At 35.5% G+C, this 27,848-nt stretch overlaps 2 protein-coding genes across 2 annotated transcripts; one reads left to right on the forward strand and one right to left on the reverse strand.

Annotated features, from left to right (window-relative positions):
- Positions 1-136: 136 nt before the first annotated feature.
- Positions 137-18,191, forward strand: LOC117345407. Its single transcript, XM_033908479.1, has 16 exons — positions 137-238; positions 2,275-2,487; positions 2,980-3,126; positions 5,772-5,926; positions 6,248-6,341; positions 9,332-9,475; positions 10,488-10,564; positions 10,878-10,967; positions 11,404-11,503; positions 11,992-12,140; positions 13,002-13,129; positions 13,900-14,009; positions 14,135-14,239; positions 14,771-14,901; positions 15,614-15,705; positions 16,168-18,191. The coding sequence occupies exons 1-16, from the start codon at positions 206-208 to the stop codon at positions 16,329-16,331; spliced, it is 1,932 nt and encodes a 643-aa protein (XP_033764370.1). The 5' UTR covers positions 137-205; the 3' UTR covers positions 16,332-18,191.
- Positions 18,192-22,979: 4,788 nt separating this feature from the next.
- On the reverse strand, positions 22,980-27,770 carry LOC117345408 (protein-S-isoprenylcysteine O-methyltransferase-like). The gene is made up of 4 exons (XM_033908480.1): positions 27,558-27,770; positions 26,291-26,549; positions 25,680-25,897; positions 22,980-25,164 (listed from the first exon to the last, which is right to left on the reverse strand). Exons 1-4 carry the CDS (start codon positions 27,768-27,770, stop codon positions 24,982-24,984), a joined length of 873 nt encoding a protein of 290 aa, XP_033764371.1. The 3' UTR covers positions 22,980-24,981.
- Between the last annotated feature and the right edge of the window lie 78 nt (positions 27,771-27,848).

Here is a 27,848-nt window from a genome sequence, read left to right on the forward strand (position 1 = left end):
AATGCGATAATGATATATTAATCCTCATCGAGTACTTTTCTTAGTGAAAACAAACTTGTATTCGACCAATAAAAATAATTTAAGTCTTCTGTTCCGTTTGTTGAGAACTTTCAAAATTAGTAAAACCGGCAATGTGCTTGGCGGAAATGACGTCATTGTCAAGGGAATTATGTAAACAAAAGGAAAGGAAAGGTCCTACATCAAAATGATTATCTACGTGGAAAGCAAAGCGTTTCCAGTAAGTCAACTAGTCTTTCAAGAATTATCATGATTCCATGTTACGAAATATCGACATGTCATCGTTTGTTTGAACTCTAAAATATTGTTAAATAGAAATAAATGTCGACTTTGAAAAGTGGTCATCTCGCCCCCAAATAATGTTATATCGTCTTGATTTGGGGCACCTGCACTCCACAAAGAGACCTGTAGATGTATATCTGTTAACAAAATTAACCACAAATAAAGAACAGTCATATATATGTATTTCTACGTTATTTTATCATGTAAAAAATACACCCTTTTGTGTTCTGCTTCTAGGCTATTTCACAGTTTGAACCACATTCCATCCTCTGATTTCAAAACAGTGAAAGTTGATCATTTCCGCATTTGTTTATGTCACTGTAAAATAGGTTCTATTGGACTGATGATGTGATAAACACCACGCAAACACATAAAACATCTTTTATTTTACTATAATGTCCTAATGTACATATATTTATATGATTTCATTACAATTTGATAAGATATGCACAGTACACCATATACAGTTGAGTGTAAGCTAACCTTTACACCTAGTGCACTACGTTTAAAATAGTAGTGCACTACATTTAAACTACAGGTAAACTAGTAGTACACTACCACCTAAGATGCGATGAACAGCAAATCCCCCATACATGTAATGGGCAGTACCCAAGGCTACCTGTGATTTTTACCTGTACTGTATATATAAGGCTATCTAGCAGTTATATTCAAAGAGTTATTAAAAAGGTTTTGGAAGTTTAGTTTGATGTTGTATTTCAACCTTTCTATTCTTGTTAATTATACACTGTAACTAGGTTAAGACAAATTTACTTTATAAATCCTTTAACTAAGTTAAATTTTTCAAGCCAAGTTTCATTTATCTTTTGGTTCTTTATATTTTGAAATGATTAATTAGTTATATACTTCACATGTATAATTCCAGTAATTTTGTTTTCATCACATGAAATATATAATAAAACATTTGAAAACAATTATCGTTACTTGAACATTTTCAATTTGATACATTTAATTTTTATTGTAGTTTTAATTTCAGATTAAATTAAGAAGCATATTCATAATTTCATTTTTGATGTGATATTATGCTTATTAAAACCTTATTCAGCCCATAATATATATGTTGTACATTCTATGTGTATACATCCTATGTTTAAAGTCAGAAACCTGAACACATAAAGAAATTGATTAAACATTGATTTAATATGTAAAGAAAGAGATTCTTTGAATGTACTGGTAATTAAGTGATCATAACAGTTCTACATTTCAAAATTTTAAGTTTATCAAAGGTATATGTTACTTGTAATACACCTTCCATCTTCCTTTGCTGAAAAAGTTGAAATTTATGTACATGTATGTACCTGTGTGCAGGTATCTAATACTTTAAAGATCTAACATATTGGATCTGATTCCAGGTACATGTATCAGTTCAGGTAACACAAGCATGTCCTGAGAGTACCAATTATACATACAGGTACATGTACATAACTTGGTGTGTAGATATTATATGTCTCTTACAGAACATAAACCTTAATTTTACACTTTAATGAAATCTTTAAAAAAAAAATAATGATAAAAAACCCACTACAAATCCAATTGATAGAGTTTTAATTTCTCTTGTGCAATATATCACATAAGAACCGCAGCCAATTTTATTTTCAGTTAATTTTAGATAAAATTTTATCAACATTTAAATATACCTGGTAAAGTCAGGATGACAGATATAAAGCAGTCAATTTACACAGGGCTGTATATGTAACAACTACAGGTATCTAACACAGGTGTCCAGTGGCACTGTCCATTACCTGTATAGGGGGATTTGTGGTCACACCTGACTGGGCGTAGTGCACTACTAGTTTACCTGTAACTTAAATGTAGTGCACTACTAGTTTAAACGTAGTGCACTAGGAGTGCACTAGGGTGTAAAGGTTAGCTTACACTCAACTGTATTAGTGATGTTTTAAAAACTTGAGTAAAATGGAATGAATTTATTTCTAAATTGTACAAACAATTTTTCAGTGTAAGACGTTTCTGGCTGTAGTCAAGCCATCAGACAAGATTGCCCGAATCCGAGCACATCTGTTACATATACTATATGACATAGGCCGTGAGGACCTCCAGTTTAAACTACGCTACAAGGGCCAGTACCTGCGAGACGCCTTCTTCATTGAAGACTATGAAATTCCAGAGAATGCTGTCATCAAAATGCTGCCTGTCGCGAAAAGGAATGATGTAAATATTCATTTTGTGCTTTCGTGTTTTCTTTTTGTTTATTTAGGAAACTGACTGCAATACCGAGATTTGTAGATACAAAATGAAATAGTCATTATTTATGTCATGCTGGTAAGAGTTTTGCTGCTTGAGGAAGACTTTTTATGTGTCGTTCAACAGGTAGAACATTAGATTAGTAAGCCTATGGATACAGTCTTGATCTCGAGTAAAAGCATTGAAAAATTAATGACAATTGCTGTGTAGATACATAATTGTACATAAGATATTGGAAATTTGGACAATTATACCGCAGTAAAAGAGTTATAGATGGTAATAATCCTTGTTACCAGGTGTCCTATGTCAATCTGATGGAGGATGGCTGGGCATCTGTTGAATTTTTCCTGATGTAAGTTTTAGGTAATTCTCTTAACAACTGGTTCTATACTAAATTACGGCTTAGATGTATTTTTGGTTTTGTTGCCTACATACATCTCTTGGTTTGTTTTACCACAGACGATGCTGGACATCCGGTCCATTGCCAGTACCATGACGATCAGTGTGGATGCTATATCAACATCGGGACAACAGGATGTCAAGGTGGAGCTGTTTAAGGAAATCAAAGAGTTCATTAGACGAGAGAAGATGATCATGGCCTTTGATGTAGGTTGATCAGACTCACACTGAGTTAAGCAGGGTTTTTTTTCTTGTAGTTTTGAGAAATTGCCACATGGCAGAAATTGGGAATTTTTTATGTTCGTCAAAAGAAAATTAGTATAAAAAATCAGACACATAGATTTCAGGTCAATACAGTTCATCACACAATTTTTTTTATTTATTCTTTTTAATTCTGATGACTTTGTAAGGAAAATGATCAGTATACACAATTGTGTTTGGACCCTAATATATAGAAATGTAAAACACTGTATTACCTAAGTATACTCCTATGATATCTAGAGGCTTTTGAAACACTGGAGTTACAAGAGCATCTTAAATTTAACACAATTTACTAAAATGTGTTTTCTTCATAAGCTTGCATTTGCTGAATTATGTTTTGATTTCCTAATTTTAGGCCATGATCTCTGACATTCCTTATTTCAGGTAATGATCTATGACATTCCTTATTTCAGGCCATGATCTCTATGACATTCCTTATTAGTCCCCCACCGGAATCCGGGGGGGACTATAGGTTTGCGTTGTGTCCGTCCGTCTGTCCGTCCGTCCGTCCGTCCGTCCGTCCTTCCGCACACTATTTGTCCGGGCCCTATCTCCCATACTATAAGACACTGGAACTTCATACTTAGTGTGTGGGTTCCCTGTGGGAAGGCGGTGTGTCGCATACATAAACCGGGTCACTGTGACCTATATTTTGACCTCTGACCTACATTAAAGAAAAAGCTTGTCCGGGCTCTATCTCCTACACTATAAAGCACTAGAACTTAATACTTAGTAGTATTGTTCTCTGTGGGAAGGCAGTGTGTCGCGTACAAAAACCGGGTCAATGTGACCTATATTTTGCTATTTTTTGACCTCTGACCTACATTAAAGTAAAAGTTTGTCCGGGCTCTATCTCCTACACTATAAAGGACTAGAACTTAATACTTGGTAGTATGGTTCCTTGTGGGAAGGCGGTGTGTCGCGTACCAAAACCGGGTCACTGTGACCTTTATTTTGCTATATTTTGACCTCTGACCTACATTAAAGTAAAAGTTTGTCCGGGCTCTATCTCCTACACTATAAAGGACTAGAACTTAATACTTGGTAGTATGGTTCCTTGTGGGAAGGCGGTGTGTCGCGTACAAAAACCGGGTCACTGTGACCTATATTTTGACCTCTGACCTACATTAAAGAAAAAGCTTGTCTGGGCTCTATCTCCTACACTATAAAGCACTAGAACTTAATACTTGGTAGTATGGTTCCCCGTGGGAAGGCGGTGTGTCGCGTACCAAAACCGGGTCACTGTGACCTATATTTTGACCTCTGACCTACATTAAAGAAAGAAACATTTGTCCAGGTTCTATCTCCTACACTATTAAGGATAAGAACTTTATACTTGGTAGTATAGTTCCCTGTGGGAAGGCGGTGTGTCGCGTACCAAAACTGTGTCATCTACTCTGCAATTCCCATCCAAACCATATTGGAAATCAACATACCACAAATAGAAGCAGTTGGAATCATCACTGGCAATTTGCTGCTTGGATGCATATATATACCTCCTAACACATCTTATAACCATTTAAATTCAGCTATATTACAGTTATTCAAGCTATGCACAACACAATCAAAGTTACATAAGTGTACAAACATTCTTGTTGTTGGAGATTTCAACATGGACTTCGCAAAGATGGACAGCCTTCAAAAATCTTGTAAACTTCACCAACTACTGACCACGCCTACCCATTGCCTTGGAGGAATTCTTGACTTGGTCTTCTCATCCAAATTATTCCCAGTGACAAACAAACCTGTGTTCTTCTCAGATCACCATTTAATCAATATACAGTACTGTTGAATTCAATGTAAGCATAACAAACAACATCTTGTTATTATTATTACAATTTCATGTCTATTGCAGTAAAACCTGTCTATAAAGGATACCCAATAGAAAAACTAAAGGTGTCCTTCATAGACTTGACTTGTGTCCTTTATATAGAGATCATTTATAGAGTATACCTACAGTGTACATGTATTTAGTGAGAATGGGATGGTTCCTGTATAGAAGCGGGTCTCTGTAAACTACATCTTCACCTTTCAATACATTGAAGAAAATACATGACCTTATTGCATCTCGAGATTCACACTCATTGCTATTGGATCTCGAGATAACAACCCGGTGGGGGACTGTAATTCGTTGAATTATCTTGTTATTTTAAGCCATGATCTCTGACATTCCTTATTTCAGGCCATGATCTCTGACATTCCTTATTTCAGGCCATGATCTCTATGATGTTCCTTATTTCAGGCCATGATCTCTGAGGTTCCTTATTTTTAGGCCTTGATCTTTGACATACAAGAAATGTACCTTATTTCAGGCCATTATCTCTATGATGTTCCTTATTTCAGGCCATGATCTATATGATGTTCCTTATTTCAGGCCATGATATATATGATGTTCCTTATTTCAGGCCATGATCTATATGACATTCCTTATTTCAGGCCATTATTTCTATGACATTCCTTATTTCAGGCCATGATCTATATGACATTCCTTATTTCAGGCCATGATCTATATGATGTTCCTTATTTCGGGCCATTATCTCTATGATGTTCCTTATTTCAGGCCATGATCTATATGACATTCCTTATTTCAGGCCATGATCTATATGATGTTCCTGGCGACATGTTTGACATTGTTGACACACTACTGGTACGCCTTTTTCTGGACTGCAGTCTTCTTTGCTTTGACTGTGTTCTTCCGTCCATACTACAACAGATGTGGGGGCTTTACTGGAAACTACACCCAGTGGTATGTTAGATATGTATGGTCTAAAAGTCATTTAACATCATGGAGTGAAATGGAGGTCAGAGTTCAGACATTGAAAAATAATCAATATCATGGAGTAAAATGAAGTTCAGAGTTCAGACATAAAAAAATAATCAATTTTTTATCTTCCTATATTCCCAACATTTGTGAAAATGATAAATCATGTAATTATTTTGTACCGACTATTATAGCCATTGAATATGTGTCTTATACCACGTATGTGATATTTTCCATGTAATAGGAAGTCAATATATATATATAGCTAAACCGATGGATTAGATAACTGACAATTTTGTTTTGAAGGCGTTTCCTGTTCTGTATATTCTATGTGGTGGGGGCTGTCGGTATACTCGGAGCTTCCCTCTACTACACTTCTATATCCTGGATGTCAGTGGCGGTAAGAACAACACTTTAACAGTACAAAATGTATATGTACTGGAGGAGGTCAACCCTAGAAATCTGATCATTACTGAGGTCAACAGCCAAGGATTGACTTCTGTGATTATTAGATTCTGGTGTTGATAAATCTTGGCATTAACTGACATCCAAAGTCAAGAATTATTTTATTATATGTCTAATTAAGAAATAACAGTGAATATGTGTTATGTGTTTTGTCTTGATTTCTTCAGCGTGATACTGGGCCCGACCAATCAGAAAGCAGTAAATTTTGCATTCATATTACAATACCTTTTTTAGCTCACCTGGACCGAAGGTCCGGTGAGCTTATGCCATTGTGCAGCGTCCGGCGTCCGTCGTCCGTCGTCCGTCGTCCGTCCGTCAACATTTGCTTCAAATCGCTACTAGTCAAAAAGTTCTTATTGGATTTTGACCAAATTTGGTCAGAAACATCCTTGGCAGAAGGGGATCAGATTTTGCTTAAATGGTGACTCTGACCCCCAAGGGGCCTGAGGGGCGGGGCCCAATAGGGGAAATTGAGGTAATTCCTTTAAATCGCTACTAGTCATAAAGTTATGAATGGATTTGAACCCAATTTGGTCAGAAACATCCTTTGGAGAAGGGAAACAGATTTTGCATAAATGGTGACTCTGACCCCCAAGGGGCCAAAGGGGCGGGGCCTAATGGGGAAATAGAGGTTATTCATTCAAATCGCTACTAGTCATAAAGTTATGAATGGATTTGAACCCAATTTGGTCAGAAACATCCTTTGGGGAAGGGGAACAGATTTTGCATAAATAGTGACTCTGACCCCCAAGGGGCCAAAGGGGCGGGGCCCCATATGGGAAATAGAGGTAATTCCTTCAAATCGCTACTAGTCATTAAGTTATGAATGGATTTGAACCCAATTTAGTCAGAAACATCCTCTGGGGAAGGGGAACAGATTTTGCATAAATGGTTACTCTGACCCCCAAGGGGCCAAAGGGGCGGGCCCATTAGGGGAAATAGAGGTAATTCCTTCAAATCGCTACTAGTCATAAAGTTATGAATGGATTTGAACCCAATTTGGTCAGAAACATCCTTCAGGAAAGGGGAACAGATTTTGCATAAATGGTTACTCTGACCCCCAAGGGGCCAAAGGGGCGGGCCCATTAGGGGAAATAGAGGTAATTCCTTCAAATCGCTACTAGTCATAAAGTTATGAATGGATTTGAACCCAATTTGGTCAGAAACATCCTTCAGGAAAGGGGAACAGATTTTGCATAAATGGTTACTCTGACCCCCAAGGGGCCAAAGGGGCGGGGCCTAATGGGGAAATAGAGGTAATTCCTTCAAATCGCTACTAGTCATAAAGTTATGAATGGATTTAATCCCAATTTGGTAAGAAACATTCTTAGGGGAAGGGGAACAGATTTTGCATAAATGGTGACTCTGACCCCCAAGGGGCCTGAGGGGCGGGGCCCAATAGGGGAAATTGAGGCAATTCCTTTAAATCGCTACAAGTCATAAAGTTATGAATGGATTTGAACCCAATTTGGTCAGAAACATCCTTTGGGGATGGGGAATAGATTTTGCATAAATGGTGACTCTGACCCCCAAGGGGCCAAAGAGGCGGGGCCTAATGGGGAAATAGAGGTAATTCCTTCAAATCGCTACTAGTCATAAATTTATCAATGGATTTGAACCCAATTTAGTCAGAAACATTCTTTGGGGAAGGGGAACAGATTTTGCATAAATGGTGACTTTGACCCCCAAGGGGCCAAAGGGGCGGGGCCCCATATGGGAAATAGAAGTAATTCCTTTAAATCGCTACTAGTCATAAAGTTATGAATGGATTTGAACCCAATTTAGTAAGAAACATCCTTTGGGGAAGGGGAACAGATTTTGCATAAATGGTGACTCTGACCCCTAAGGGGCCAAAGGAGCGGGGCCTAATGGGGAAATAGAGGTAATAACTTCAAATCGCTACTAGTCATAAAGGTATGAATGGATTTGAACCCAATTTAGTCAGAAACATTTTTATGTGAAGGGGAACAGATTTTGCATAAATGGTTACTCTGACCCCCAAAGGACCAAAGGGGCGGGGCCTAATGGGGAAACAGAGGTAATATCTTTAAATCGCTACTAGTCATAAAGTTATGGGAACAGAGGTAATATCTTTAAATCGCTACTAGTCATAAAGTTATGAAAGGATTTGAACCGAATTTGGTCAAAAACATCATAGGGGGAAGGGGAACAGATTTTGCATAAATGGTGACTCTGACCCCCAAGGGGCCAAAGGGGCGGGGCCTAATGGGGAAATAGAGGTAATTCCTTAAAATCACTACTTGTCATAAAGTTATGAATGGATTTGAACCCAATTTGGTAAGAAACATTCTTGGGGGAAGGGGAACAGATTTTGCATAAATGGTGACTGACCCCCGAGGGGCAAAAGGGGCGGGGCCCCATATGGGAAATAGAGGTAATTCCTTTAAATCACTACTAGTCATAAAGTTATAAATGCATGTTGTAAACTCAGAGAGTCTGGACTTCATTATTTCTTTAAAGCAGTTGGGATCCCCACGCTATAACCATAAATAGCATTGTTTGAGGTTAACAAACAAAAGGAATTGAACATGAACATTATTTTGACTTTTGGTCAAATCCAACCAGGTGAGCGATACAGGCCCCATGGGCCTCTTGTTTCTGTTAAGTTCATTTCGCTATCATATTGTATGTTTTATGTATCACTATATGTACATAATTCTACTTTTATAACATATATGACATTGTTTAACTATTGGGTTTACAGCACCATATAAATGGAAGCTACTGTATAACTTGAATGTTTGTGGGTAATTTTGTGTTTTCAAGCTATTTACATATTTTTGTGGTATCAAATTTTTAGTTATCCAACATTTAAAATAAATTTGTTCTACCCAGTAATGATTTTTGTGGAGCCGTGAAAACAGTAAATGCCATACATGTATAATTTATTGTATCGTTTTACAGGCCCACGGCTGTAAAGACTGGGTGTTTGTGGATGACTGTTCACACAAGAGTGTGTTCACCGCCGTATTTTATTCTGTCCATTCCGTCATCCTTCTAGCCTCGGCCATCCTTATTGCTCTGCTCTTCTTTAACTTCAGACTTGAGGTAATTTACAAATGTCTTATCCTAAATAAGATAAATAGTAATGTGTAAGGCATTTGGCTAACATTAACCAGTAAAAAAGACGTTCTTATCAGAAATGGTTAGATCCCTTCAGGAGCCCTATAGTGACCCTTTATATGGTTTAAATAAAACAAATCAAAGCTAACATATCAGTTGTTTATCAGTATTTACATTTCTGTTCACTCAGTAAATATGGAGATGGAAGGAAACGAGTGTTTGAGGCAGGTCATAGTAAATGTATTGTGTAAATTTTGCTTCCTTGTGATTGTTGTTGATGTCCAAACACCAATCGTCTACCTCTGCGATGATTGCAGTAAATCCTTTAAACTGCTATTAATCTTGAATGACTGAATGGGTTTTGATGGAGTTTGGTCTGGAGAATTATTGGGCAAAGGAGATCTAATGTTGTATAAAGGAATGGTGTGACTATGTTGGGGCTGGAGGGGTGAGGCCCGATAGAGGAAATACAGGTAAATCATTTAAAATCATTTATGAGTCCTCAACATCTGAATGGATTTTGATGGAGTTTGGTCTGGAGAATTATTGGGCAAAGGAGATTCAATGTTGTATACCTTGTAAATGAGGAGTGTGGCTCCACTGAGGCTGGAGATAGGGGGGCCAAAAGGGGAAATGGAGCAAAAAACTTTAAAATCCTTTTTCCTTAAGAATGACAGGATTTGGTCCACATTTGGTTTGAATCATTGTTGCCAGAGGCAGCTCAGAGAGGTAGCTCAGAGAGGCAGCTCAGAGTGGCAGCTCAGAGAGGCACTCAGAGAGGCAGCTCAGAGAGTAGAAAACTATTTGTAATACAATGTATAGATATGAAAGCATTTTGTCATTATTACTGAGATATCTAGGTGAGCAATAACTCTAAATTTATCTGTTCAATGTTTATAGGTTTAAATTTTCATTTTAATCAATTAGATCATCATTTCAAGAAAAAGAAATAGATAAGATTTCAATGATTTTAACGTGTAAATTGGTTTTGTTACAGAAAGGAGATTACATAGAAAAATTTCTGGTACAGGAGAGAGACATCGAACTTGTGATGAAGTCTGCCCGCAGTTCTAAGTAGGTAGCTTACAAGTATTGGGTGACTCAATATAAAAAAAAATGATGAAAGGATCAGATAGAAGTATAACTACTTTTTTGTCCAGTCAATATACTGTGAAGTAACATTTTTTCAATACGAAGGTGTAATGAAAAATAAACTGTCTGTAGTGGGCTAAAACTAGCGAACTCTTGCTCACTTGGCTAAATGGATATTCATATTAACCTGAGCAGGTATGGTGACATGTGCTGTCCACTTTTACAATAATTCAGTAATAAGTATATTGTACAAGCAAATTGTAGTTGTTTGATCATGTGACAACTATTTCACCAGAATAAAGGAGAAGAGGACGGCTGCCCATGAACTGGCTTGTATGGCAGCATCTGGGGATGACAACAAGTTTCGTATAGTAGCCGAGGGAGGGTAAGTGTTTTACTCAACAGCATTACAATAGCAGATCAGAGGGAGGGTAAGTGTTCGACTTAACAGCAGTACAATAGCAGAGGGAGGGTAAGTGTTTGAATCAACAGCATTACAATAGCAGAGGGAGGGTAAGTGTTTGACTTAACAGCATTACAATAGCAGAGGGAGGGTAAGTGTTTGACTTAACAGCATTACAATAGCAGAGGAAGGGTGAGTATTTTAATTCAAAAGCTTTACAATATTAGAGGGAGGCTAAGTGTTTGCATCATCAACTTTACAATGTTTCACTACTTTTTGATGTCTTTGGTGTTGTCCATTGTATGACAGCTATTACAATATCTTGAGGAAATTATCAACAGAAGAAATAATTGATGTTTGATTGTTTCTTGTTGACTAATATTATTTATTGTTTACCAATTGATAATTTCATTTTCAGTTTGGATGTGCTGATGGCTATGGCCCACTGTGACGATGATGCAACTCAGGAGCATGCTGTAGAGGCCATTGCAGAACTCCTTACTATACAGTCCATACAGGTAATGTCCAATACATGGATATGTTTGGTATACTGTATAGTTGTCAAATTTTGTGGGACAAATATTTTGTAGGAACTAGTTCTCGAGTTCACATTTTATGCAAAACACCAACATTATGCTGTAAACTAAACATTTGTGTATGTTTATAGATATTTGCTGGTTATCTGTTTTTGTGTAATATTCAATGACTGGAAATATAGCGAAAATAATTCCACCACAAATAAGACTAATTGTCCAGTATGTTTCCTCATTGAACTCTGGGGCCTGGTTTCATCAGTATTATTTAACTTAAGGAAATTCCTGAACATACAATTTTCCATTGGAAACATTATTGGAATTAACGAAAACATCTGAGTTAAGAAAATTTCCTTACATTCTGTAGTGCCAAATAGAAAATTGTAAAGTTAAGGAATTCTGATAAAACTGGGTCTGTATATAGTTGGTATGTATATTATACTTTCTAATTCTCTGGATTTTTTTACTTACAGGATAACTTTGTGGACATGAATGGTGTTCAGACACTGACATCATTACTCCATTCGGAGAATTCTCGTATCATGCAGGAGGCTGCTGTCAGTCTGTACACCATTGTCTCTGAATCAGAGGAAAACAAGAGTGCTGTCGTTGCAGATCATGGGTAATTACATGTAGTTATGTGAATTAAAATATAAAGGAAGTATTGGTTAGTGGAAATTCAGAAATATTTTTGGAGAAAAAATGGAATACCATATTTATCTACAAATAAGCCCCTCCCCTAGTGTATAAATTATGTATTAAAGTTTAGGAAGGTTTATATGTGAGCCACTTTAATCTTACTGTTTTGATATGGATGATTCTGCAAACTGAAGCTGGGAACTTACTAGTAATAAACATAGTATATGTATGAAGTAGACAGTTTTAATAAGTTTTTTCCTCCATAAAATTTTAAAGTATATTAACACACCAAATGTTCTACTGTAATATAGAAGGTAGAATATACCTTTTCTAGTTCTTAAGACATGCAGCATATACGGATCTGATCAAAATCATCTGTTATGTCGGTGAGAGTGCAGGCCATGTGATCTCAGTTGAGGATCCGAGGTGCATGGATGCTCCCTACCCATTTCGGTTTGTGTTTTTTTTTGGAAGGCAGAGAGACACTTTACCCTTATTACTCTGAATGGCATGTGACGGGCCTCCTGTATGTTGTTAAGTAAAGAAGTCACCAACTACTACCAGGAGATCCTGGCTGTTAATAGGACGTTAAACAAAAACAAACCCCCACCTCAATATGACCCAAGATATTCGCAGGGCGATAAACCTAGCAAACAACCTCTAGAATGTACCTGTTCTAGTGCTTAAAGGGCGATGAACCCAGAAAACAAACAAAAGCCTTTAATACAGTACTTTGTGCTTTGAAAGTCATCTTTACAGCAGTCTAGTATATGGAGCCGCTAACAGATAATTTTAGTCAGATTGTGGAAAGTATTTTTACAATATGTGACATTGACCTTGGTAGATTGGACGACCTTGCCCATGCTGCCTACCAGGGCACTATCTATTGCCAGAGGACGGTGGCCAGTATCTACTTGGAGCTTGCCTTCAATTCTGAGATCCGAGCACAAATGGCAGCTAGGAATATACCAGGTACGTATGTATAGAACGTGAAACTCCTCACCCTCAATCTGAGTGTGTCTTCTAGCTAATACAGATATCAATTAATTAATTTGTCTAAACATGTTTTATTTGGCACACCAAAAGTTTAGGTATTTTATAAAATTTTGAAAGATTAGAACTTTCAACTTTGGCAGTAGAAAACAATACACAAAACTGTGATAAACATATTTAATACTAAATATAAAAGGATATAGAAAGAAAATAAATATGTTGCTGCTTTTTTACCATCTATATACAACATAAAGATATTTTACCTCAACGATATAAAATGATATAAAGCAGACTTTCTTCTGTAAGCTGGAATTAAGAGGGAACAGACATTTTCTCTTTTTGGAACACATATCAAGATATATACACATATGATGAAATTTGACTTTTGCTTGTAATGAGTATGGAAGATATGATATAAGTTATCCCACATTTTGTTTCTAGACGTTGGTATACTTATATAATATAAGTTATCCCACCTTTTGTTTCTAGCCCAGACCTTGGTATACTTTATAATATAAGTTATCCCACCTTTTGTTTCTAGCCCAGACCTTGGTATACTTTATAATATAAGTTATCCCACCTTTTGTTTCTAGCCCAGACCTTGGTACACTTTATAATATAAGTTATCCCACCTTTTGTTTCTAGCCCAGACCTTGGTATACTTTATAATATAAGTTATCCCACCTTTTGTTTCTAGCCCAGACCTTGGTATACTTTATAATATAAGTTATCCCACCTTTTGTTTCTAGCCCAGGCCTTGGTACACTTATGCAGCAGTACCGACCCAGAGACACAGCGTTACTCCCTACAGACTTTCGAACTTCTTGCCATCGAGAGCTCAGAGATGATATGTGCACAGGTATTCTTATTATTTCTGTGTCAGACTACTTGCAATATGTGCTAAAAAAAATTCTGATATACTGAATATTTCAGACTCTATCTTCACAAAAAATGTTCTACAGATGATTATTTTTATGTGTCCAGGAGGATCTGATGGAAGTTTTGCTAGACCTCCCCAATAAAACCCTGGATGAGAAGTTATACCTGTTGGCTGGCAAAATCCTCCTTTATTATGCAGAAAACAAGATGGTAAGCCCAACATGTATATTAGCATACATATAAAATGCAGTTATATCATCCAAAATATTTCTATTTGTCTACTTACAAGTTTCTAGATCACCATCAAAAATAGTTTCCAGATCCCGCTCCAAAATATTTATATTTATCTATGTGAAATTATTTTTTTTTAACAGTACAGGTATCAGTGGGTAACCTTCTATGTTTAGATGGAAGTTCTTCTAAAGAAATACTTTTTTATTCTCCTAAACATTTGGTACATAAAGTAATTAAGTTCTTTTGTGCTTGGGATTAAGTTTTCAATTTCTAGCCTCATTTTCATCGACATTCCTTAACTCAAAGAAATTCCTTAATTTAGAATTTTCCAAAGATTAAAAAAGAGTTAACACATGAATGCTTTTCTATGGAAATGTCTGTAAGTTGAGGATCACTGAAACTGGGAACTGCTCTCATTCCTGTCTCGTTATTTCTTTTTAACAATATCTTTTGATGAAGTGCGTCCAAAGTAATACCCATCACTTCCGTTTACTCTCAATTTTGTAGACATGCGAGATGCTTGTGAATCATCCTGGTATCAGGGACACACTCGGGATGTTTGCGCGCTCACGCGACACTATCCTACAGAAGGTCGTCACCAAGGTCATCTTCTGCATGCTGGACACGAAAGAAATGAAGTGAGCATTTGTTTAAGTCATATTTTTTTCAATGCATAACTTGATGATTTAGGTGTTTGTCCTAAAGATGATATATTATTATGGTTATGATTAAATGTTGTCTTCCTGAAATGGGACATGGTAGAATATAGAGACAGCATTAATGGACAGTGTTTATTAGATATTCTTTAGCCAGGAGTTACTATCTGTCTACTCCTGAGTAGGGAGATTTATAATCCTTGGCTAGCATAGATTTGTTTATTGCTGGTACCCGATCTTGTCATTAGTCATTGATACATTTCATTACTAAATGAATTGATTACAATCATAGAAGATATTGGTACATTTGTGACACACAAGACATCAATATCCTTGCAACATTCAAGGAGACACCACCTAAAAATGGCTCTACATTGGGTGATCAACCAAGCGAATGTCGGAATGAGTGACATCCAATTCATCAATAATTTTGTGAACTTCAAGATATGAATAGGTTTTGGACACAAAAGATTTGAATAGGTTTTTGACACACAAGATATGAATAGGTTTTTGACACACAAGATATGAATAGGTTTTTAACACACAAGATAGGAATAGGTTTTTGACACACAAGATACGAATAGGTTTTTGACACACAAGATACGAATAGGTTTTTGACACACAAGATATGAAGAGGTTTTTGACACACAAGATATCGTTTTTGCATGAAATATATCATCCCATTTTTACACAGACTGAAAGCAAGGGATCAACAGCTACAAAGAGTCTTGGAATATATCCGTGACAACTCACTAGACCGTGAAGCCTGGGACATGGCTGACCAAGGTAAATTCAAATACAGGCCTTGTAACCTTTGTAGCTGTGTAATTTATGCTCATTTCAACCATGTTTCATTAAGAATGAAACAATTCTTTCCAGTTATTTTATACACTTATCAAAATTTTAGAAATATTTTGGGTGGAATTGCCTTTTGATAATTTTTGACAGTTATTTCCCTTTAATTTTGTTTTAATCCTTGCCTGAGACCTTCAGACTTTCTTTTGAAAAATCTCTATGGCACATGAAAGATTTGTTTCCATCATGGGATGAAGTTACAGTTAGTTAATCAGAAAAAAATTATTCTTGTCCAAACATCTCTTAACAGTTTTGAAACTTTTTAGGTTAGATATGCTTTATTATAAATGATAAAATTACATGTTGTCATACAATGACAATTATTGTTACAAATGTATAATGAAAATGCTTTGTCATCAATATTCAGAAATTGATTTGGTTGTGAATTAAAAGGTATACAAGCCATGGAATCTGATGAGGACAACCTGTCGACTTTGCCAATGTTGAGTACACTTGAGAAGCTCAACAAGATGGGCAACAAACAGAGATTTGGATCTAAGACATCCTTGGGATCCGACGAAAAACCAGGGGCAAGCAACTCCAGCAACTCAGATTAGAAATGTGAAATATGAAACTGTTGAAGAATTAAGGTCAAGTTATCAAAACTATGAAAAATGGCCTATTAAAGTACGATCAAAACTTTATTTGATGTTTCGAAAGAATAATTCTGTTAATGATAGCAATCATTGAATGTTTGATTACTCTTATTACATTCCAAACATTAATATTTTAATGGAGATTTTGAACAAATCTGTTTCATGTTAAAATCATGATGTGTTACTGTTAGTGATCTTTATTGACAAGTACATGGACCTTTTCCATCTCCCACCTGTTTGTGTATATTAAACACTTTTATCATACATTTTAATCTCCACACCTTTGTAATTGGAAATCCTGAATAGATCATGTTTATGATTTCATACTTAATACCCTAATGTCATTCCTTTTTAAATTCATATGTTTGTTACGTTTGTTTTTTATACCTTAACACCCTTTGTTAGGCCGGTGTTCCTCAGCCTTAGATTCACTGCTAACTGCCAGGTCTGCTGACTGTAAACTAGCAGCCATATATGAATTTTGATTGGCGCCTGCATTAGACATCTTTTCTTTGGGGATTATCTTAACATAGATGTGGTCAAGTTGACTATTGAATGCCGACTGAAAACTGACAATAGTCGGCGAGGAGAAACTTAAGGCTTAGAAAGGCTTAGGGGGGCTGCGATAACCGAGTTGGTTAGAGTGCCGGCCACTTAACCTCAGGTGAAGATTTTAGGTGTGTGGTTCGATGCTCCCTACGTGGCCTCTCGTGTTGTTCAGTGAGGTAGTCCCCAACTACTGCAAGGCCCAACCTCTGGCTGTTCATGGGGTGATACTCCCAGCAAACAAAAACAACAAAACAAATTACCAGTTTATTCCTTACATATACATATATGTGAAGGGTTGTTAGTGGTTTAACCTGTCCTGATGGGCATTGTACAGTGTATATATCTCTGATTCTGTTCACATGTGTATTTTACTCACATTTCTCATACCGTCCACATGTGTATTTTACTCACATTTCTCATACTGTTCAAATGTGTATTTTACACACATTTCTCATACCGTCCACATGTGTATTTTACACATATGTCTCATTCCGTCCACATTGTGATATTTTGTGTGCTTCTACTGTGAAATTGAAAACCTCTTTGAAAGACCTGTTGTAATGTTGGATTGTCACTTGAGATTTGACCTATTGCAACCTTCAGTCATGAGGAAAGGGTCATAAGGTGAACTAAAATATCCTAGGCTTTATATTCCCCCTGGGGAAGGAATGAATTTTACTACTCTGGTGAATATGAAGTCAAGGTCTACTCGTAAAATATGCTAATTATTTGATAACTCCTGGTTTGAACCCCAGCACTGGCAGGATATTTTTTAATCACCTTTCCAATTATACAACACTTATCAACAAAGCAGGCTTTTGTTGGTATAAGTTGGAGAAAGATTCTCTATCAGATTATTTATTTATTTTTCTGACAGAAAATTAGAAACAAATCATTAAATTACTTGATTCATCGTACATTGTTCTTACTTACATAAGTTACCAAGAGACAAATTGTACACATGGAAGACATTTTAAGAGAGATCATTATTTGTTATTTCTCAAACATTATATATTTACTATCAGAACTGAACACTTTCTTTTCTGGTTTGACTGGAATTGTGTTGTAAGTTGGAGCTAGTAGTGATTTTTCCTTTTTAATATATACAAGTAGCCACTATTAATATATATATATATATGTACATGTAAAACTACTAAATATATTTTTATGACCGTTTGTGATCTGGATCGCAAATTATGCAAATTTATACTGTTAATACATTTTATTGTAGAGGCTGGATTTCCTCACCAATTAAAGATTCTATTGAAAGAGTAATTAAGTGTTGTGATTATTGTGAGATTCTGCGACATGTACATGTATTCAGGTCACCCAGCTGGCGCAAGATACCTTGGAGCTTACAGTTTGGTATTTTGTGGTTTACCATCTGTTGAATGCCTTACAGACAGACAAATCCAGTGAAAGCTTCTATGATGTCTCTCTCAGAATTTTTGTCAAACGAACATGACTTAAGAAAAGTAAAAATGTATGGAAATGATATTTCCTACTTGCAAAGGAGTGCTATAAGGTTTCCTATGAAATGAAAAACCTTTATGATTACTTCCATGGTAACACGGGTCATATCTTATTTAAAAAAACAACAACTCATGAATGTTTAGATCGAATTCTATTCCATTATTTCCATAACTAGGTCATGGATCTATAAATACAGGCTGCTAAAGTTTGTATATGTATATGTCTAAAGTTTTGGACTTGCTGTAATTATAACCCTGTGACACCTCGTTATGACATTAACCTTGCTGTAATGATAACCTTGGTGTGACATTGACCTAACTGTAATGATAACCTTGGTGTGACATTGACCTAACTGTAATGATAACCTTGGTGTGACATTGACCTTACTGTAATGATAACCTTGTGACATCTTAGTGTGACATTGACCTTACTGTAATGATAACCTTTGTGTGACATTGACCTTACTATAATGATAACCTTGGTGTGACATTGACCTTACTGTAATGCTAATAACCTTGTGACACCTTTGTGTGACATTGAACTTACTGTACTGATAACCTTGTGACACCTTGGTGTGACATTGACCTTACTGTAATGATCTTGGTGTAATGATGACCTTGGTGTAATGATGACTTTGGTGTGACATTGACCTTACTATAATGATAACCTTGGTGTGACATTGACCTTACTATAATGATAACCTTGGTGTGACATTGATCTTGCTGTAATGATGACTTTGATGTGATAATGACCTTAGTGTGACACTGACCTTGGTTTGACACTGACCTTGGTGTGACATTGACTTTGGTGTGACACTGACCTTGCTGTAATGATAACCTTGGTGTGATGATGACCTTGCTGTAATGATGACTTTGCTGTAATGACTTTGGTGTGATAATGACTTTGGTTTGATGATTACCTTGCTGTAATGATAACCTTGTTGTGATGATTACCTTGCTGTAATGATAACCTTGGTGTGATGATGACTTTGATGTGATGATAACCTTGGTGTGATGATAACCTTGGTGTAATGATGACGACCTTGGTGTGATGATGACCTTGGTGTGATGATGACTTTGGTTTGATGATTACCTTACTGTAATGATGACTTTGGTGTGATGATGACCTTGGTGTGATGATGACTTTGGTTTGATGATTACCTTGCTGTAATGATAACCTTGGTGTGATGATTACCTTGCTGTAATGATAACCTTGGTGTGATGATGACTTTGATGTGATGATAACCTTGGTGTGATGATAACCTTGGTGTAATGATGACTTTGGTGTGATGATGACCTTGGTGTGATGATGACCTTGGTGTGATGATGACTTTGGTTTGATGATTACCTTACTGTAATGATGAACTTGGTGTGATGATGACTTTGATGTGATGATGACCTTGGTGTGATAATGACTTTGGTTTGATGATTACCTTACTGTAATGATGACTTTGATGTGATGATGACCTTGGTGTGATAATGACTTTGGTTTGATGATTACCTTACTGTAATGATGACTTTGGTGTGATGATGACTTTGGTGTGATGATGACTTTGGTGATATGTTCGACAGTTAAAAGATTTCCAATTTGAAAAAAACATGTGAGAGGATCAAATAGACACAATGAACATTAAAATATATCAGCATAGTTTCACTGTTACTACCAGAGAATGACCGTCTGTAAAATTACTTATCAAATTTGTTCAGATGAATGAAAGATGGGAATAATTTATGCCTCCAACCATCTGTATGAAACTAATATTTCTCTTTGTGATTTAACCATCACTTTGTATTCAAAACACAATCAACACATCAAATAACATGATATTTTTAATAATTTCCAAAATCAAACGATGCCCATATTTCATTAGATTTAGTATTAATCACACACACACACCACTATACACTAATTTCTAATCAAAGTTCCATTACTTTACATTTCTATTGTAATTTTAAATACATTGTACATATATGTACTGTTTATATTGTATCAAGGAAAAAGAATTATGAGCCAATATAGTTATGATACTGAATACTGTGTCTTAGTAATAATTTATATTCATATTTCAATATCCAACCAAGATTCTTCCAAAAACAAAAACTGTTGCTGCCTGACAGCCATCATCCTCGATACTCCAGTGGTTAAAATCACACAGCTCTTTAAGCCTTGTGATTGTACCCCCCTGAGTAAAATCAAAGCTTTAACACTAGATAGCGTTGTGATCGTACACCTTGAGTAAAATCACAAAGTTCAACACTACAGAGTGTTATGATCATACTCCTTGAGTAAAATCACAAAGCTTTAACACTAGAAAGCGTTGTGATCGTACCCCTCAGTAAAATCACAAAGCTTTAACACTAGATAGTGTTGTGATCGTACCCCTCAGTAAAATCACAAAGCTTTAACACTAGAGAGCGTTGTGATCGTACCCCTCAGTAAAATCACAAAGTTCACCACTACAGAGTGTTGTGATCGTACTCCTTGAGTAAAATCACAAAGCTTTTAACACATAGAAGGTGTATCTAACCCCCTACCCACTTAACTAAAATCACACAAAGCTTTAACACTAGAGTGGTTTGTGATCGTACCCCCCCAAAGTTTCACAGTGTTCATAAATCACAAGCCAGAGAGTGTTATCGTCCCCCTCATTAAATCACTAGTTAAGAGGAGTTGGATCGTACCCCCTCAGTAAAATCACAAAGCTTTAAACAGTAGAGAGTTGTGATCGTACCCCCTCAGTAAAATCACAAAGCTTTAACACTAGAGAGTGTTTGTGATTGTACCCCCTAGTAAAAATCACAAAGCCTTTAACACTAGAGTGTTGTGATCGTACCCCCTCAGTAAAATCACAAAGCTTTAACACTAGAGAGTTGTGATCGTACCCCTAGACTAAAATCACAAAGCTTTAACACTAGCGAGTGTTGTGATTGTACCCCCTCAGTAAAATCACAAAGCTTTAACACTAGAGAGTGTTGTGATCGTACCCCCTCAGTAAAATCACAAAGCTTTAACACTAGAGAACTTTGTGATCGTACCCCCTCAGTAAAATCACAAAGCTTTAACACTAGAGAGTGTTGTGATCGTACCCCCTCAGTAAAATCACAAAGCTTTAACACTAGAGAGAGTTGTGATCGTACCCCTAGACTAAAATCACAAAGCTTTAACACTAGAGAGTGTTGTGATCGTACCCCCTCAGTAAAATCACAAAGCTTTAACACTAGAGAGAGTTGTGATCGTACCCCCTCAGTAAAATCACAAAGCTTTAACACTAGAGAGCGTTGTGATCATAACCCTCGAGTATTGAGGATTGCTAGCCATTTCTTTGGACATTATAGTTCAGCTAGACCCGAGATGTTAGTACTACAGCATCACAGTGATGCACCATAGAAATATCTGATTACACAATATCTGTTGCAGTGAAAGGGTCTTGATCTTTTAACAGCTCTGACAAGTCTACTTAGGGCTATTCCATTAAAATATCTACCTGGTCCAGGTCAGTTGCAGTTTCCAGGCTTTTCTCCACCCCTAAAACCCGACAAGACCTTAAATGACCCTGGCTGTTACGAACGTTAAACAATATAAACCAAATAAACCATAAACCTGACCCCAGGACTTCAAAATAAATCACTTCTATCCATGGTTGGATTTCCTTCCTATAAGTTCTATGTAATTTAATTAAATTCTATGGGTGGTACCCCTTAACAAAACCTGGAGTCCTGGGGTGGGATAGATGATTTCCTGGAATAGCCCTTACAATTTCTCTCACATTTCAATGAAATTTTCCCCTAAAGTGGTCTGAAAATTAATCACAATTGATACCATATATGTAGCCACTCTGTGGAGATGAAATCTGATTAAAGGTATATCCTGGATGTGTGTTTCTAGAACAAAACAGCAGTTTTAGTACAGCAGTGGTTCACAGAGGTGAAAACACAAGGTGGTGTGTCCTAAAATAAACTAATAATGATATTAAAATCATACAGGAATACCTACAACAACTCAATGCTAACTAAAAGCATTTAAGCCTAAAATTATTTTATAAATGCATATAGAAAAATTAATTGTATTATGATGTTTTCCCCTAAATGAACACCAGTGATGAAGACATGACCAAAACTCCTAAATATCTTTTAACGTATTCGTATTTTGGTATTCATTGATACATATATGTAACTGCCAAGAAATATCTAAATGATGAAAATTTATATTTTTTAGTTTGTTATCTCCAATAACAATTCTCATGTGGTGACATAAATGAGAAAGAACATACAAAATTCTTGAACTTAAGTATTAATTTCTGGTATCAAATATATCAACACAGAGATTCTACATTTTCATGTTATAGACGTCATAATGTGAAGAAGATACACTCAGAATTTAGCAGGTTAGGAAATCCCTCGGAAGGTCGAGAGTCTCAATTTTGCAAGACTTATTTGTTTACGGTTGAGTGCACTTTTGCATATCATAAACACCTTTTGTTTGGGCAGTTTTTGGTTTTTGTCATTTTTCAACGATTTTGTATTGTCTGAAATCAATGTTTTTTGCAAGGTGTAAAAACTGAGAAATTCGCCAAAAATGAAAACCGTTAAAAAAAAGTTGTTTATTATAAGCAAAAAACGTGCAGTTTTCAAGAAGATATACCAACATCTGAAATTTTGATGTTTTTGATAAGGTACATATATACATTTAAGTTCTTTTCATCATGAATTCAGCATGTACAGTAATTGCCCAGAAGAAACAACCAGTTTGAAACCTTTCATAAAACATGATAAATAATCAGAAATCTTAAAAAAAAAACACACAGTGAAGTAATAAAACTTGACAAAAATAAAACACTACTGGAATGTGTTCCACATAAAAATCATAGTGCATAATATATATTACATGTTGTGTGTTCAGTAATGAAGAATATTGTTAAAACTGGACACCTGATATAAAAACTCATGGAATCATCCATACAAATAATTCTCCATTTAGATGCTTATACAGGATATAATCTTATCATTATTTTTCCAACAGAAATATTTCTTAAATGACCAAATATAGGTGTTTGTTATCTTAAATACACTGTATATACGTACTCAATACATCAATCTAGTTGGAGGTTTTTATCTTGTTCTTGTCTCTGATGTATGTTATGTAGAATATATTTCATGAAAGTTTTTAAGTCCAGTTCGATATTTAGCCATAACTTCTTTCATTTGACAAAATTCTGATCTAATTATACTATCATCAAATGTTTTTCCTTCATGTCAGTCAAATCTATTGGCCAACGAAGTCACGATCTTCTTCCTCCAAGACATTATTCAAACTTATTGTAATATACTATTAAATTTGGCCTTTCAACAATGTAAACCAGTATCATTCTTACTTAAAAACATAATTGAATTTTCCCTAAAAAATATTTTTACTTGGTTTAGCGAACAAAATACTTACCAAAACATTTCATTATATCACTTGATGTTCTTGTTTAATAAAAACATTATTTGCTCTCAAAAACATGATATTATTTGCTCCCAACTGATGTAAACACACCATTTGCTCTCAAAAACATGATATTATTTGCTCTAAAAAACAGACAATAATTCCTTAACTCTATGCCTTTATCTTGTAAAACTGATATAAATATTGACATGCCTCTTTCAAACAATGGGATCATTGTATCATCCCTTTAGCAGTATGAGGTAGAGCGCTCTAGACAACTTACTGGATACATTCTACTCACATACTAATGACATAAAATTCATGTGATAGCATTTGTATCATTTCTATTGTTACCATATATTATCATGTAGTGCTACCAACATGCTAGTAATATATTATATAGTTCTAACATTATCACGTAAAGTTATTAAAAATTACAGAGCTGGAATCTGTTTTTTTTCCTCATTTTAGACAGGGAATTTGGAAGATATATTTTATGCAGTATTAATGATCATGAGTAGATTGTAAATTTTGCATTATCACAGGGACATTTATTTCGAAACTGACAACGTCTAGAAAGATGTAAAGAACATCACTTATACCTTATAACTTATACACTTATAAAATTACATGTAATTAATGTGAAGAATTCAGTGATATCACAAATATTTTTAAAACAGAACATGTAACGGTACATAGTCACTTAAAGGACAATGGAGATAATGATATGTATACTAAACATAAAGTGAGTTATAGTAAGTTATCATAGTTATTGGACCCGAAACGTCCGACTCATATTGAAATCAATTTAATACAGTATTTATCCTCAAATAAGCCCCTTCCCATGGTGTAAAAAAATACTATTAAAGTTTGGTGGAGTGCATGGACTTGTTTGTGAAGCACTTCCAGTTTATTATTTTAAAATTGATTCTGCAAAAACGAAGAATGGGGCTTATTTGATGGCAGGTGCTTATTTGCGGATAAATAGCCCAATAGATATAGCATAAATGAAAACATGCATAGCATGCTCAGAAGATAACAACAAGGTCCTGTTGAATAGTTATCCAAAACCATCGTAAATATCTATGAATGTCATAATAAATGGAATTCAGCTGCTAAAGGCATAAATTTGGTTTCTAGACTATATGCATAATTATCACAGAGCCTACATTTCTCCCCGGTACCCTGAAATAAACGGCAAACCAGTGCCAACTTTCTTCTGATAGTCCAAATAATGTTCTCCGAAAAAGTTGAGCAAATAAATTTCTTCTTCATAAATCCTTTCCTTGAAGAATTTCCATGAAACAATTGTATAACCCACCAGACATACCGGATTGAACAGGATCAGCTGTGAATCAAACAATTTTTTTTAAATGAGTTTTGAAGTTAAAATTTTACAATATATTTTCTTCATAGTAATTAGTACACTTGATTTGTTACCAGACTAGTGCAATAATGAATTGTTGTATAGAAATTAGGCAGTTTTACCATGTATATGTCAGGAACAGAATCTATAATATATATATTTGTCAACAAGCCGAGTCTTCGAGATGTTTCCAAATAGTACCCATGTCAAGTGGGAGGTCAACTATTTTCAACTTGCATAGGGGAGGCAACTCTTATAAATATTCTGTACATAAAAAATACATGATTGTGAATGTGTATTTTCGACCAATTTAGTCACTAGTAATCTAGTAATCTAAATCACTCAAATGTATCATACATCATGTTTGATATACTGAATCTCACCAAACTTGTTTCAGAACATACCGGTAAGTGATGATACCTCAGGTATGGTGGTTTTTGCCTCATGTGACCCTAAACAAACATTTATATTTTTATGGACATTTTTTTGTGACATACCTGTGTGCCGATGCTCCAGTAGAACCAGCCCACGTATGATGGATGACGACAGTAGGAGTAGATGCCTGATGTCACCAGTGTGTGGCCATCTTGTTTGATGTATTGGACGTAGTGGTTAAAGTTTGTCTTAGCTGTGAACATACTGGCCTTACGGATTATCTCCCCTAGAAGTACTATTAACAAGCCCACGTAACTGATCATATGGAACTGTTTCAGACCTGAAATCAGGTAAAGTGTAAGAGAACATTACCACAAAATCACGCAATATATTATAACAATAAGATTTAAGAATAAATAAATTAAGTTTTCATTTTAATAAAATTAATATTGATATAAATAAACTCAATAAAGTGTTATAGTTATACAGTGATATACAGTGCATCAAGTTTTAATTTTCTCTCAGTGTTGCTCAAATGATCTATTGGCTACAATGTTAATTCTGCAATTCCACAAGATTAAAGTAGATAGACTGGTAGCTATAGTCTATATATCTATAAATATCTTCATCATGATTTAATTCTTTAATTCTTTTTTTAATAAGGCAATAACATGAATTGACACTTGTAGGCGACAATAGGAAATTATATTTATAAGTGATTACAAAATCTTACCTGGAGCTATGTACCACTCAATAGTAAATTCTAACCAGCTGGCCATCGCGGCTAGTTTGTATTCTCGACTATGATCCAGGAGGAATGAGTCTAACGTCAGTGAGCGTGGATTGGTTACAGCTGTTGTGTAATACTCAGAAAAATGGAAAAAGCTCAGTGCAACTATGTACCAGCCAAAATATTTCCATGTTGTTCCAGACACACTTATGAGTATCCCAAGTCCAAACACTGTTCCCAAAAACGCTGCTCGCACTGCCACCTGTTGGGAAATTAAGACCAAGTTAATATTTTAACTCATAATCTAAAAACTTCTGGCATTTCGGTTATGCCATAACGAAGTTTTATTGTACTGACTTTCAATTATGAGTAAGAAAACAGGGGTCTCCCTGATATAAGAACTACTTGCTGCCCCCATTGCATGATTCATAATTATATAAAAGGTAATTTAATTTCATTATGGGATCTCATCTTTTCATGCATCTTTTCTCATCTCTTCCTAATATCTCTTTTGACACCGCCTCACACCACCGTGAAACAGGATTTTGGATCTTTCCCTTGCTAAGACATACCAGAGGCTATTAAAATAATAGTTTCTGATAAAGTGATTTAATTAGTGCTCAACATTTAGGGGACTGAGACAACAAGTTTGCCCTTTGCCAGTATGATGTGACAGAGTGGAGTGCCCTGCTGGATGTCTTCATATCAGTTAGGCAGCACTAATGAAGTCTGCATCTGTTCCATGCTGTTACAATTTTCAATGAGACAAACATGAACATACATGTACATCATCATCATCATCATCATCAGAATAGACTAATCTAGAATTTAGGGGAAACTGCACTTCTTGGACAAAAGGAGAAAACCAGTACTGAAAAGGGGAAATTTGAAAAATCACAAAGTTTTTGTTTTTTAATTACCTTATAGGCCCATTTTCAATGTGAAAACAGCAAGTGGTTTAAGAAAAAAATTGGAGGATTTTGGTATATTATTGTCATAAAAATGAGGGAAAATAAAATATTTCAGTGAATTTAACAGCATACAGTATATATTATCAACTTTACATAAAATTTCTATTTAATTTTCTAGTATTTTATGAAACTTGTTTAAAAAGCATTTAAATGCAATTGATTTCCTTTTGAAATGCTCTATCATATATCTTTATATTGCATTCATAATTTTCTCTCTCTTTGATAAATAAACATTGTATTCATCATTTTCTCTCTTTTTGATGAAATAAACAAGTTAACAACGTGTCAGATCCGACAACCTTGTAGAAGTCTTTCTGGTTCCACTGGACGTTGTACATGACAAACAGGACTCCATTGTAACACACGATGTAGGCCAGGAGAAGCAGGATCCAGAAGTCATCCCATATGTTTTGGAAGTTTCTGCCCAACACGCCGATACAGGGTAGCAGTGTAATACACGCACCCACACTGAAGGTCTGTAAACTCACTCTACCTTTCCTAATCGCCGCCATTGCCAGGCGAATATAAAACCTGATCCGAAAATTCCGAAAATAAATACAAAATAAAAAAAAATAGCAAATATAAATATC

Source organism: Pecten maximus, chromosome 16 (genome assembly GCF_902652985.1).
Source record: "Pecten maximus chromosome 16, xPecMax1.1, whole genome shotgun sequence".
In the NCBI taxonomy this organism is placed as follows: domain Eukaryota; kingdom Metazoa; phylum Mollusca; class Bivalvia; order Pectinida; family Pectinidae; genus Pecten; species Pecten maximus.